The sequence below is a fragment of the Ranitomeya variabilis genome, chromosome 3, assembly GCF_051348905.1.
Source record: "Ranitomeya variabilis isolate aRanVar5 chromosome 3, aRanVar5.hap1, whole genome shotgun sequence".
Classification (NCBI taxonomy): Eukaryota; Metazoa; Chordata; class Amphibia; order Anura; family Dendrobatidae; genus Ranitomeya; species Ranitomeya variabilis.
In genome coordinates, this window is record NC_135234.1 from 181,346,239 (window position 1) to 181,362,056 (window position 15,818).

The following is a 15,818-nucleotide window of genomic DNA, read 5'->3' on the forward strand; positions in this document are numbered from 1 at the left end:
CCAATGGTGTGGAGAGAGCCAAAAAATCATCATGATGACTGTTATTTATGGTAAACACAGGTACAGGCACATCTTCACAATGAGGGACAGGCCTTCTTGCAGATTCCATGTTACTCCCATTTTCGTTTCTTATGCTTATTGAATCCTTGCACTTGCACTGCACAGAAATAACAGTCATCATGATGATTTTTTGGCTCTCTCCACACCATTGGAACACCAAATTTGAAGCTTTTTCTTTGTCCTTTGCTCCATTTTCGTAATAATTCGATACATGCTTTGCACACTATGTGTGGTGCCCAAAACTTGTCTTGGTCCCCAAGCATAACCCCAAAATAGGCAAAATACACTTTTTTTACGAAGTCTGTTATGTTTCTTCTATGTTTTGGCAGTGTGTATTCACCACAAATGTAACAGAATGAGTCTGGATCGTTAAGACAACTTCTTCTTGATGAGTTCATGCTTTTCACTGGAAAACAGACAACAACATAAAGTTAGTGCAAAAATCAAGCTATGAACAAACTTTTAGAACACTAATTAACACAAAACTATATTGAGAACTGCTCAGTTCAAGTACTAATCCAAAGAAATTAATGAGATGATGCGTCGCATTTACCAACAAGTGCTATAAATAAGATACCAAAAATGTCAAAAACTTGAGCCAATCTGGCAAAACTGATAGCATATTCAGAATCAGCACCCCAAAAATACCCCAAATTCATTAAAATATTTTGGACACCAGAAAAAATTTTTTTTTTTGTTGACCTGTGTTATCAGTGCTAAATTAGTAATATAGTTATGTCCGTTTTCCATATGAAAGAAAATCTGAAACCTGAAAGTAAATCACTCTGGAAAAATATTTTTTTGAGGGGATGGGTGACCCTAAGTTGTTGTGAGCTATTTTAATTAAGGTGTATTCTCATTTTACACAATTATAGCACGATAGTAGCATTTGCCACCTATTTGTTCATATCCCACCTCGATGTGACGATCACCCAGTGGAGGGTGAGGGATCATCTATTCTTCATGTAGGTGACAGTCCTTTGAATGCGCCATAAAAGTTTGATATGATAGAAGAGACTGAAAATAGTGCCAGGACACATATCGCTGTATGAGATATCACACAGTGTGCAATATTCCTGATCTTGATTTCCCGTGACATATTTTGTCATTGTGACAGCAGTGATCTTTATACAATGCTCTGGGTTGATGTAGTCTACACAGTTTCCTATCACTCTAGTTCCTCCTCGTAGTCAGTGACAATGTATTACTCTTTATAAGAGCAAGCTTAGATTTTTTCCCTTTGAGCCAGCAGTCTTTTAAGGAAATGGCACTTTTTGCAGCAGTGATGTAGTGTGAATCTGAGAGCACTAAGACCATGTAGAGTCAGCTTTAACCCTGTGCACTGTCTATAACTGAATGCATGTGTCTTCCTGCTACTATCTGTGTGTCTGTATCACAGCAGCAGGTGGTGGTATACTGCTGCTGCTGCAGCCCTTTGCATAGGTAGCTCAGTCTATCTTCACCCAATGCAAAGGCACTTTCACACTAAGTGGGAGTTTCAGCAAACTCTGGGATCTGCTACCTCTTAAGTGAATCCAGAAATTCATCAAACTTCTCCCTATCCAATGAGACACAGAGCAAAGGGGCAAGTCAGATCATCCCAGCCTGTCCTCCTCATCACAAGGAAGACCTCACCACCAGCAACATCCAGACCCTATGTGTTTCCTCCTCCATCTCTAGGGACACAAAAACAGCCACTTTTTTTAAGAATTTCTTCAGCATCCCTTTCTATATATCTATTTTTTTAACTAGTTGAGGAAACTATGATCTTTTTCCCAATTTATGTTGTATTTCCAAAAATACAGATTTACATTTCTAGCTAGAAAACCTGGAAAAGAAGACTAAGACCTACATCTCATCCTTTCTTCAAGGACATCATGAGCCATTAGAAAGAAAGGTGTGAATTATCTTTCCAACATGAAATATAAAGACTGGAGGAACTGAATTTTTGGAAGATTGTATTTCTTATCACCTTGGATTAAAATATTGAGGAGTAAGCAAACAAGGCTATGCGGTGAAGCCCTTACCTGCATGATAATCTGGATTACCAGGTGTCCTTCTCTCCTGCCTTCAAAGCACTTTGTGGACATACAGTCACTATGCTGAGACTGTCTCATCCAGAAGATCCATGCAGAAGTCACCCTAGAACTTCCTCATCTCCAGGATTAAGGCATTATCCCAGGACTGCTTCATCAGATAATGTACAAATAAACTGCAGGATGTATGTTGCCTACCTATTAATACTGCTTATTCTGACCCCAAGAGTGGATTCTTCCTGGTGGTAAGTAGCCCATCCATTACCACTCTACCACATGGACCTGTCATTTGCTTAATGCATTTAAACAGTTAAAAGGCAAGAAAACGAGATCCATTCTCTTCTGCTGCTTTTCCAAATACCTTGAGGGGAAGAGATTTAAAAGATTACAGTCAATGCTTTTTGTTAACTTTTTTTTTTTTGGAGGGGAGAAACTTTCTTTTTTTCCCATTTGTTTTGATTAGTATTAAGCTTTGTACCTGCGGTCTGTCTCTTCTGCACTAATCTTGCACAGGACAACATCAGTCTTTGTAGTTTTGGACTCATCCACGTCATTCTATTATCACAGGGCTCATATATTGAGCACAAATGCAATAATGTACGGAAAAAACTGCTTTCTACCATTGCTCCCAGCAGATAACTATGTACAGATCCCAGTGATGTGGACATGGGGATATTTAGTGGTGTGAAAGCTTTACAAGTATATTTTGGCTGGAACAATGAGGTGGTGTAGATATTTGGTAAGGCAGCTGTTTGTTTTAAAGCTGATCTACAGGCATTCTCCAACAAAGTGTGACTTGTAATAAGGTATTCAAGACATGCTACAAACGAGTTCAACCCATACACTGCAATTTGTATATTGAACCCACTGATCTGCGGGCAAGATAAAAGCTAGACAATAAGATTGACCCTTCAGGGCTTAACAAATTCCTTAAGTCCAGACATTAAAATATTCATGCTACATTCTGAACATAGCTCATTCTTATAGAGCTTTCTGTCACGGTTACTCTATATGTAAAGAGTGGGCATAGTGGAAATCATCTTTTCAGAAATTAATCTTTTTAACAACATACAGATAGAAGATAAAATATAAATTAAAGCGTTAAATAGATTCAAACGTACAGAAAGGTAGATATATATGAAACAGGTACATATAAAATAGATTGATGGATAGATAGATATGCTAAAGATAGATAGATAGATAGATAGATAGATAGATAGATAGATAGATAGATGATAGATAGATAATAGATAGAGAGATATAGATGATAGATGGATAGATAGAAAAATAGATAGATAGATAGATAGATAGATAGATAGATAGATAGATAGATAGAAAAATAGATAGATAGATAGATAGATAGATAGATAGATAGACAGATAGACAGATAGATAGAAAAATAGATAGATAGATAGATAGATAGATAGATAGATAGATGAAAGATAAATAGATGAAATATAGATAGATAGCTCTATAGATAGATAGATAGATAGATAGATAATAGATAGGTAGATGATACTGAGAATATTAATTGCATTTATTCACCCTATACTAATAAGCTAGGAATACAGTACTAATAGGCAAATAAATAGTTAACATTAGGGGTTCGCATTATAAAAGTTTGCTTCCTGTCACATTTTTGTTTGATTTCTTTATTTTTTTAGCAATAGCTAATCAGATTTTTTTTCTTGCTGAAATTCAAGAAATATTTACATACTCAGCAGTCACAATGAGAGAGAACATGAAACCATCAGTTGCTGATCATGAATTGAGTCAGATGTGGGCAGCTGTGTGTTCTGTATTGTACCAACTACTCTGCCACAGATCAGCAATCACACATGATACGCCATGGACACTCAATGGCAACTAAATGGCGAGCGGAAAACCATAACCCAATGAACGGAATTATATCGAGTTAAAATTATAACAGAAGATGAACTAAAGATAGACTAATCTATGTAGAACATAAAAAATCACCAGAATAATTGTACAGACGTACTGAGAGTTTCCAGAAGATGGTAACATTTCTATGTGTACACATGAGTTAACATAAAGGAAGTCATATATTGGAACTTTTTTTGTATTCTTTCTTTTTATTGGACCGTAGAACAATCCACATATGTAATCATAGTGGTCATAAAACATAATACTAAAATATTCGTCCAGAATCTTAGCCAAGAGCTAATACAAATCCGAGCCTGTCCTGTGCTACACAAGTCACAGTATTAATATTAAGCTTCATTTGTGTGAAAACAGCTAATAATAACAGGTCCCCATTGTCACATTTATCACATAGATCTATCCTATCACACGTCTATCTATCTATCTATCCCATATCTATCTATCTATCTATCTATCTATCTATCTATCTATCTGTCTATCAATCCCATATCTATCTATCTATTTATCTATCTGTCCCATATCTATCTATCTATCTATCTATCTATCTATCCCATATCTATCTATCTATCTATCTATCTATCTATCTATTATCTATCTATCTATCTATCTATCTATCTATCCCTATTTCACTATAGCTATTGAATATTTCTTTCTTATGCATCTGTGAACAGATACACTAAAACCTTTGTTTCTGAGAGTTAGCAGAACCTTAACAGACATCTAGACCTCACATAATTTCAGTAAAGTAAGCATAGTTGTGCAATATGTTTACTAGGGCATGAGACAAATTTACTATTTTCACAATCATATAAAACATAATAACAGTGTAGAACCTATAGACATTCCCTACATTCACTCCCCTCTTGATGCCCTCCCAGCTCTAGACTTACTTATATTTCTATCCCTTTAAGCTAAGTTTTCTCCACACATCCTTTTCTGTCTTTTACAAGGTACTCCTATATGTGACTGCATTTCTCATCAGAAAGCTGGACTGTCACGTTTTCAAATAAAAAAAGGAAATGTATACGATCAATAATCAATGGTTATGGTGTTAGGCGACCTGATACCGGGAGTTGTTGTTCTTTACATTTAGTTATCATTAAATATAGAACCTTCTGCAGATGAACTATAGACCATAGAAGCATCTGAGTGACTGAGGTTGTTTCTATCGCAGTTTGATCTCACATGGCATGACCACAAAAAGCTTAAAAAAAGTTTATTGAAAATTATATTTACTCTAAAAAGTGGTATATATGTGGTACTTGAACATCTACACAACATAACATGTTACTTAAGCCACCGTGATCTCCAGGATCTTCTGAGTTTTTGACCATTTGTGCAGTTGATTTCTTAAAGAACAAGCTTCTTAAAATAGAATATATCCAAAAGGGATGTGTTTGACGTACTTATATGTAAGATCACAAAGGGTCCATGAAGTCAGACATTCAGACCTGCTTCCTCATTTATAGGCAGCTCTTTGAGCAAAAAACATCGCTGGTGCTTCAGATTTATAGTAAATGAAGCCTCTTAGATCCCTGAGTATGATCTATGAGTTTTCACAAATTTTTTTACAGCAACTTGATTGTTCTAGATATTGGTGGTGGTCACACATTTTCTGTATGTGATTTTCTGTCAGAAGATCCATTTTGGATGTTTTTTATCTGGCATGCCAATATTCCGATTATATGAAACCTTGAATAACAGCGACCTCATGAATAAGACCCTATGACTGTCAAACATCTAGATCTCTTTTCAACAATGCGATGGTATTTGATTTCCCACTAAGTACACCGGAGGTCATAGATTCATCTGTACATGAAGTGCTTCAAAGAAGCCAATAAAAAACCGTATATGTCAGTAGTAACACATTAATTTATAACAGAACCAAAGCAAATAATGAGAGGTAATCGGGTTACATAATATTGTAAAAGGTTGGGATCTATCCATCTCAACTTTCATTTCCCATATCAGTAGAATATGTCATAACTTTATGATTGTTAGGAGTCCGACTGTTGGACCACAGCTGATCCTGAGAATAAGATTGTGTAGCCCTCTAATTTTTCCTGCTTAGAGCCACCCCAGCCACCCACTGTGCAGCCAAGCTCCATTTATGTTAAAGATGCCACCAGAGTTCGTGCCAGCCGAATGGCTAAGAACACCACTGTGCAAAGGAAACTTACAAGTGGACAGAGCATTAAAACAGCAATGTGGCCTCTTCATGCTCAGAAACGTGTCAGAGCTGTATAGTGATGGCATATCCCAGAAATATGTCGTTTCTTTATATGATAGATATCACCCTTCCACTTTCCATTAAGACTTTCTCAAAGTACTCAGTTACTACTACATTCTAAAACCACATATGAGATTGTGTACACATAGGATACGATCGGCAGACCGAAATCGGACATGCCAAATTGATATTTCCCCCAACAATAAACTATTTGAGGCTTCCATGCACATTAGGGTGTTGGATAAATCTATTGACATCAGTGGGTTTGGCCGACATTAGTGTAATGTGCATGGGGGCTTTAAGAGTTTGTGACCTGTGTGGTTGCATAGGGCGGATCAGCTTTCCCTGTCACATAAGGTTTGTGACCCCCCTGTTAATTTTGGTTTGTACAGTATATTATTTTTGCATCTTTTGGTGTTGGTGGCAGAGAACAGCATTATTGTTTATGGAACCATATAAATATGTTATTTGGTCAATATATGGTACAATATTACTTTATTGTATAATTATTTGCAGACTGTATGAGTACCATATGTGGAAAGGGTGCCCATCAATGCCCCATGAAGCAACCCAACGTAAGGCCAGTTCTGTGTGTCACAAGACTTGAAAATTGCCATTATTCTACAGTTCATGACCATTCACCAAAGGTCACACTCACTGAGATATCACTAAGGTGCAGTGCCACTGAAGTGTTATACATGAAACCAAACTTACATGTAACTGCTGGTTCTGCTTTAAGAAAAGTGAAAACTTTCCGCTCTTTCAATTTACCAAACTTGCTGAAAACCACGTGTAATGCCAAGACTTGGGTTGAGATTCAGATCATTCACATTTTTCTCTGACGACCATTGAAGAGCAAACTATTGAAAACCCTGATCGGTCTCATGTGTCCCTCCTGTGGAGAATTGTGGTATTTGCGGATTATTTCAGCAAACTACTAGCTTATTATATTATCTTTTAATAGTTAAAGGGATTGTCTTCTTTCAGAAAATCTTCATATCTGGCTGCAGTTTTTTATTTAAAAAAATGCATTGTATTCACCTTCCCCAGGTTCAGTGCTGAGTCCTTGCCGCTGCTCCTGATGTTCGATATTGGCTGCAATGCAGACATCTAGTTGACAGAATGCCAGTCAATCAGTGAGCTCAGCAGCTTTGCCCCTACAGGCAGAGCTCCCCCACTTAATGCTGCTGCGCTCATGGATTGGCTAGCACACTCTCGCTGTGACGTCAACGCTGCATCCAATATCGGACATCGGGAACAGCGTCAGGGATGTAGCACTGGACCTGGGGACAGTGAGTAAAGAACATTTTGTGGTCGTTGTTTTTTTATTATACAGCTGGGGATAGCTGTAACGGGAAACCTCCGTTAAGTGATAATTTGTGTGTGATCCAATCTATGAGGTTGGTTAGTGAATTTGCCTCAGCTTCTAACATCTAGTTTTTCCCTTTTTGCCCATGAACAAGGACATGTATCAATAGGGTTACTACAAGATAGCTAAGCATTGGTCTAACACTTCCAATAATGGTTTTTGAAAGTATTATTAAAAATTCAATTTAATAGAAAATAAGGCATGTTATGAAAGTGCTTCACATGTATAAAATATCGAGATCTAGTTTAGGCATATTAATAATAAGAAAATTGTATTACGTGTTAATACCTATGCTATTATTGGCTCCATAATCTAGAACCATTAGGAGCCAATAGCTGACATTGCAAACACTTGTCTTTCTGCATACTTGTGTTTTAATATATGGAATATTAACGACTAGCACACTCCAATAGATGTGATGCAAGAGGGGGTTTGTTTAATATACATACAGTAGTCACAAACATTTCGGTCTGTAATGGACCTTCATCAGTGTGCTAAGTGTAACGGAAAATTGTACCAATTGTAGAACCCCGGTGGAACTCAGATAGTTTGCATCAAAATAGTAATGAACCTTACTGGGGATTTATATATCTCTCTATATGCCAGTGTAGAATGGCAGGTCAGTCCGACTTGCGGGAAGAGAAGGAGCACGGGAACTACGCGTATTCCACGTATTAAGGTTTGGGAACCTATGTCTATGCACCTCCCCCACCTTTGAGGCTGTGCTGAACATTTTCTATACCATATGTGTTTTAATATAGACATAGACTGTAATTCATTGATATTCATCGCCCATTGCAGGTGTGTTTAAAAAAAAAGCATGAGCCTCATGGCAAAAGTCCTAATTGGGCCTCAAAGAAGATTTAACAAGGTACGGGTTGTCATATCTCCCAACTTTGAAAAAAAAAAAGAGAAAGACATGTATTGTAATGCACACACAGTAATTATGCCAATACTAAAGCCACATGCCCCATACAGTATAATGGACCCCACAGCTCCTCTATGCACAGTACGATGACCCCCATACAGTATCATGTCCTCCAAAGCCCTACATCAACATCGTGCTGACATTTAAAAAAATAATAATAATAATGCTCATCTTCCCTGTTCTCCTAAAGCACTGCGTCAGTCTGTGCAATGTGCAGACTGAGGCTCTGCACAGCAGGAGAGATCCAGTAACGTAATTGCAACTGCTATGCTGAGCCTCAGAATCACAGGACGAGCCGTCACCATTCTATTCATCTGATTGTATGGGTATGTGCACACGTCAGGATTTCTTGCAGAAATTTCCTGAAGAAAACCGGAAATTTTCTGCAAGAAATCCGCATGTTTCTTTTTGCGTTTTTTTCCCATTTTTTTCGCTTTTTTTAGCATTTTGCAAGCGTAATTAGCTTGCAGAATGCTAAAGTTTTCCAAGTGATCTGTAGCATCGCTGGAAAACTGATTGACAGGTTGGTCACACTTCTCAAACATAGTGTTTGACAAGTGTGACCAACTTTTTACTATAGATGCTGCCTATGCAGCATCAATAGTAAAAGATAGAATGTTAAAAACAATTAAAAAAAATAAAAAATGGTTATACTCACCTTCTGCAGACAGCCGATCTCCTCAGCGGAGTCCGTTCCTATAGATGGTGCGTGCAGGACCTTCGATGACGTCGCGGTCACGTGACCGGGTCGTCATCGCGGTCATGTGACCGCGACGTCATCGCAGGTCCTTCACACACACCAGCTATAGGAACGGAAGCAGCAGCGTGCACCTGAGAGGCGGGAAGACTGTGGGGGCCATCGAAGGTGAGTATATGACTATTTTTTATTTTAATTCTTTTTTTTTTACCAATTATATGGTACCAAGTCCGTGGAGGACAGTCTCCTCTCCTCCACCCTGGGTACCAACCACGCATGATCTGCTTACTTCCCGCATGGTGAGCATAGCCACAAGTAAGCAGATCAATGCATTCCTAGTTGTGTGGAATCCCCGCAATTCCGCAAATTTAATGAACATGTTGCTTTTTTTTCCGCGATGCGATTTTTTCACGGAAAAAAATGCAACATTTGCACAAGATATGCGGAATACACTGAAAATAATGGGAGGCATATGTAAGCGTTTTTTTCCCGTTTTTATCACGTTTTTATAGCGAAAAAACACGAAAAAAACGTGAAAAATACTGAACGTGTGCACATAGCCTACAGATATCACTGAACTTTTGATGACAGGCAGTGGCAGTGGGGAGCCCTCAGCTCACGGGCCCAATAGCGACTGCATGGTCTGCACTGTGAACGATATGCCCCTGGCCCAGAGTATATGTACTACTTTCAAAATTGTTTGTCACATGTTAACTAAAGGCCAATTTTGATGAGGCAATAATCAAGAATGAGAGTTCCTTGGAATTTTTGTTCCCAAATATCAGCCCGTGTAAATAGGTTAGAAATCACCCAATAAACAAGCAAACTGTTTGTTCATTAGGTGTGACGATTTGTAAGTGATAATAGGAAGGCCGAAGTTCCCCTGCAGCACCCAGGGTAAACATCGGGTTACTAAGTGCAGGGCCGCGCTTAGTAACCCGATATTTACCCTGGTTACCATTGTAAAAGGGTTACGTGCTGCTGCTCAGAGCTTCCTGCACTGAATGTGTCAGCGCTGGAAGAAAGCAGAGCACAGCGGTGACATCACCGCTGTGCTCTGCTTTACGGCCGGCGCTGACACAGTCAGTGCAGGAAGCTCTCGGCAGCAGCGCGTAACCCTGTGGACGCCGGGGGACGTGACAGACATCAGAATGTGAGTATGTAGTGTTTTTTAATTTACTTTTACAATGGTAACCAGGGTAAATATCTGGTTACTAAGCGCGGCCCTGCGCTTAGTAACCCGATATTTACCCTGGTTACAAGTGAACACATCGCTGGATCGGCATCACACACGCTGATCCAGCGATGACAGCGGGGGATCAGCGACGAAATAAAGTTCTGGACTTCTAGCTCCGACCAGCGATATCACAGCGGGATCCAGATCGCTGCTGCGTGTCAAACACAACGAGATCGCTATCCAGGACGCTGCAACGTCACGGATCGTCGTCGTTCTCGCTGCAAAGTCGCTTAGTGTGAAGGTACCTTAAGGAAGAAAACCCATTTATACGTCATATTAAAACATATGAACATCAAAGAGAAGGGTCACTATCCTAGGACCCATCTCTGTGAGCTGAAGTGGAAAGCTCTCACTTTCCCAGAGCTGGCCTGTCCATGTGGGTGAATGGCCACCATGGAATTCTACACTTCCCGAGCAAAGTCACTGCAGGTAAATGGTTGGCCGTATCTTTCCCCAGTAATAACTAATTCCAGTAATTTTAGAAGCCAGATCTGTGGAGATCAGCTGATCACAGAGCCACCTTCATTTAGATCTGACATGATGAAACTATCCCTTTAAAGAAAAATCACATAACCAAGGTATGTTAACCGTTTACCGAAATAAGTTAACCCAATTAAAACAAATGTTATGTAAATTAACATAATTCATAATCAATTTCTAATAAGAAGAAATAAAGCATCCATAAACATTTCAGTATCACTAATAATGAATAGTGTAAAGTGCCAGTAATATCATGTTGATCGAGGATGAAAATGCCAAAGGAATGGAGCTATTATCAGCAGGTAGGGAGCCATACTGGGGGTGCCTCACACCACAAATGTGGCTTTTAAATGTCTAGATAGGCAACTCAACTACAACATATGCTTCAAGTGGCAGCTATATTATATTCTAACACTATGGATTAATAATCGGACTCAAAAAGAAGTGAACAGAAAACAAATAAGCGATCTTACAGCCAAATGGCAGAAACAATTAATTCTGCTGTAATGCATTTTATAGCAGTCAAAATAAAAAAATATTAGTTAGTGTGTGTGTATCTGTATGTGTGTATATATGTGTGTTTGTGTGTATCTGCATGCGTGTGTATGTGTGTGAGCGTGTGTATATGTATATGAGTATCTTGTGTATATGTCTGTGTGTGTATATCTGTGTGTGTGAGTGTGTCTATGTGTGCGTGATTGTATGCGTGTATCTCCATGTGTGTGTGTATCTGAATGTGTGTGTGTGTGTAAATGGGTCGCCCCGTCTGGGAGGTGGGGTACTCGGTACCGGGTCTGGTATTCACAGGGGGATGTCACGGTGGCTGCTGGGCGCCCATGTAAAAGAAAAAGGTCTTTAAAGGGGAAAAGTCTATGTTCGTGACGCCACCTGTGGTATTCGGTCAGGGTGACCGACACTTTAAGGGGTCCACTGGGGTGATGTTATAGCAGCTAGATGGTATAACTTCCCACAGGTGAAGTGTATCTCCAGGGCTTCCCGGTGTATAGATGGTGAATGGTGAGTGGTGCAGAGAAGAACGAGGACACAGGGTTGCAGTCTCTTTACCTTTACTGAAGACTTCAGCATCCACAGTCCAGAGCACCAGACCACAGGGCAGGCAGGACCTGGCCGGTTTGGAGGCAAGTCCAGAGTCCCCTTTTCCAGGTGGAGAATAAAAGCCTTTCCTCTAGCACCGTGGTGGTGTAGTCCCTTACTGCTAAGCTTTTCATAAGGTCCTCACAGATGTTATCTCTCTCTGTCCCCCAGATTGGATAGGACATACCCGTATGACTGGTGACTTGAGGCGGTTTATAGGGACTCTAGCACACCCCAGTATCTAAGGTTGTCACCGTGCCTCCTGGGTGTTAGGTCGGACAGGTAACGTGCAATTAGCTGTCCTGCCAGTCTCTGATGTAAGTCATAGAGATCCTTACAACCTCGGTGTTCCAGCTACCGGTCTCTGCGCCTCAGAAGGAGGCAGCCTGCTCAGGGCTGGTCCCCTTCTGATATTCTCTCCTGTGCTTCCTCTTCTGCACGCTTGCTGCAAACAATTCGGCCTTCAAATGTCTCTTTCTGGGAGCTGCAGCTCTGTGGGCATACACAGCTCCGTGGACCCTCTGTCCTCCTCAGACGGCTGTCTGAAACTTTCTAACTTTCCCTACAGACTACCAGTTATATATATGGGCAGTCACCTAGTAAATAGGATCAGAAGCTCCCCCTGGTGGCTTTGAGTGTGAAGTGTTGCATGTTTATGGTACCTGGATGCAGTTATCCTTCCTTGCTTCCAAACCTAGCATCACTCTCCCCGGAAGGAAAGCGACACTACTGCGATGACCAGGACCCTGGGGCGCCGCATGTATCTCTATGCGTTTAGCCAAATGTGTGTATATATGTCTGTGTGTGTATATCTGTGTATCTGAGTGTGTGAGTGTGTCTATGTGTGTGCTCAGACATAAGCGTGTATCTCTATGTGTGTGTATATGTCTGTGTGTGTATGTGTGTGTATGTGTGTGAGTGTGTCTATGTGTGCGCGATTGTATGCGTGTATCTCCATGTGTGTGTGTATCTGAATGTGTGTGAGTGTGTGTATCTCTATGTGTGTGAGTGTGTGTATACTGTATATGTCTGTGTGTGTACATCTATGTGTGTGTGGTTGTATATGTGTGTGTGAGTGTCTATGTGTGCGTGATTGTATGCATGTATCTTTATGCGTGTGTATGTCTGTGTGTGTGTATATATATGTGTGTGTGTATCTGAGTGTGTGTGAGTGTGTCTATGTGTGCACGATTGTATGCGTGTATCTCTATGTGTGTATGTCATCTCCATCTTTAATTGTTGACTATTCTCTGTGCATTACATATATTTCACCCTTTCTATGAACATCCAAAGCCTGTTATTTTGATCTGAAGCTTATAGAATATTCCGTAAAGTTGTCTTTATGTACTGCGTATTCTAGCCAAGTGACCTTATTATGCAAGAAAAGATCAATTAATATTCATTTAAATCCAGTTTTGTTTCACCAGTGTCCTTTTAAAGTCAAAACAGCCAATTTAACAACTTGAGGAATCTTCTTTGGTGACTCAGTACTGAATGATATGTAGAAAATTCTGTTACGGAATTCAAATGGGGAAACTATCATTAGATAATGAGTCACTGAGAAGAATTTGTCAGGCAAACAAGACTTCCAACTTGTGTATACATCCTCATTTTTCATATAGTTTAGTTTCCTATTTAATTGGACCATACGTCTCTCCTCCTACGCTCCGCGCCGGGATGTATCTTTCACAGCACTTTTGTGTAATGATATCAAATGCCAATCTCTTATGCTACCTGGGGAATATCATAAGAAATTAACTCTAATGGTTTTGGAAAGTTTTGAAGAATTAAAATAAACTAAATGCACAGAATTTCCATAGATTAATAAACCAAATTTATCGTTTGTCTCATGCAGAATAAATATCAATAAGTTGAGGACTCACATATCATTTGCAAACTCAAATATTAAATGAATAATGTCCTTTTGTTATATTTCTGTATGTTATTTTTAACTTTCATTTGGTCAGGCCTTCAGGATTAGCATATGCAATGGATATATAAAGAATATACCTCCCATTAACATGCCAGGTTTTTGTCATTTAAAAAAATCATATTAAGAAGAATCATTTCAGAAATTTTTCCACCTTTAAACTGATATTGTACTTTTTTCCATACTTCCTGTGTGATGACACTTCGTTTGAGAATCCCAATGTATGCTGGGATACTCAAATGAAGCATCATCAGGGGGCAGAAGCTGTGGTCACTGCTGCATCCCCTGCCCACTCCCTGAAATGAAGGGTCATTAGTGATGCTTGTTTCAGAGGCTGGGCTAGTCCCTACATGCTGTGCGCCATGCGATGTGCACAATCACAGTGCAAGCCATGTTGCCAGCTCTGATTAGCAGTAATGACTTGGCAACACAGAGGAGAGTGCACTGTCAGTGTGCAGTGTCAGAATACCCAGCAGGGTGCAGACAACAGAGCCGCCCTCGCAACTGACTGCACTTGGGGGCCGGCGCTTCACACTAACAGTGCGCTCTCTTTCTTAAATTGTTAATGCAGGCATATTAGAAATTTGTTTAGATTATGGCACTAAATAGATAGAGATTTAGATTTAAATTTGTTTGGCCTTCGGATCACTCCTTTAATGCCACCTATAATCTGTACAATTCAACTGAAAAAAAGAAAAAACTGAAATCTTTTTGGGTGGACAAAGAAATATAAAGAAGTAAAATAATGTGCCTGCAAAAATATGCACACCCTTCTACTATATAATTGTCTAAGGGTACTTCCGTCTTTCTGTCTGTCTGTCCTTCTGTCTGTCGCGGTTATTCGTTCGCTGATTGGTCTCGGCAGCTGCCTGTCATGGCTGCCGCGACCAATCAGCGACGCACACAGTCCGGAAAAAAATGGTCGCTCCTCACTCCCCGCCCTCACTGCCCGGCGCCCGCATACACCCCTCCACTCTGCGCTCACACAGGGTTAATGCCGGCGGTAACGGACCGCGCTATGCCGCGGGTAACGCACTCCGTTACCGCCACTATTAACCCTGTGTGTCCCCAACTTTGTACTATTGACGCTGCCTATGCGGCATCAATAGTACAAAATGTAATGTTTAAAACAATAAATTTAAAAAAAAAACTGCTATACTCACCCTCTGTAGTCCGCTGAGCCGCTCGCGCAGCCGGCCGTCTTCCGTTGCAGCTAGATGGTATGGCAGCAGGACCTGCCATGATGTCACGGTCATGTGACTGCGACGTCATCACAAGTCCTGCGCGCCTGCGCGGAAAGGACCTGATGTGATGTCACGGTCATGTGACCGCTGCACGGTCATGTGACCGCGACGTCTTCATAGGTCCTGCGCTCAGACCAACCCTGGGACCGGAAGCTGCCGTGGACTACAAGGGGCCCTCGGAAAGGTGAGTATATGTTTATTTTTTTATTTTTTTAACCTGTGACAAACGGGGCTGGGCAGTATACTACGTGACTGGCCAATATACTACGTGACTGGCCAATATACTACGTGACTGGGTGCTGTATACTACTTCGCTGTGCAATATACTACGTGGCTCTGTGCTGTATACTACGTGGCTGGGCAATATAGTACGTAACTGGGCAATATACTACGTGACTGGGCAATATACTACGTCGTTGGGTAATATACTACGTGGCTCTGTGCTGTATACTACGTGGCTGGGCATTATAGTACGTAACTGGGCAATATACTACGTGACTGGGCAATATACTATGTCGCTGGGCAATATACTACGTAACTGGGCAATATACACTATGTTCCAAATTATTATGCAAATTACATTTTTCTCGGATTTTCCTAAATGGTTGGT

The 15,818-nt window shown here is 40.3% G+C and overlaps 1 protein-coding gene across 1 annotated transcript in view; it reads left to right on the plus strand.

The window, feature by feature from the left end:
- The first annotated feature begins 1,634 nt into the window (after positions 1–1,634).
- The window catches only part of WNT2B (Wnt family member 2B), a 133,182-nt gene continuing 118,998 nt past the window's right edge, over positions 1,635–15,818 (plus strand). The window contains exon 1 of the mRNA XM_077294904.1: positions 1,635–2,341. Within this exon, the coding sequence (XP_077151019.1) occupies positions 2,160–2,341 (182 nt within the window). The 5' untranslated portion in view covers positions 1,635–2,159. The remainder of the gene's footprint in view (positions 2,342–15,818) is intronic.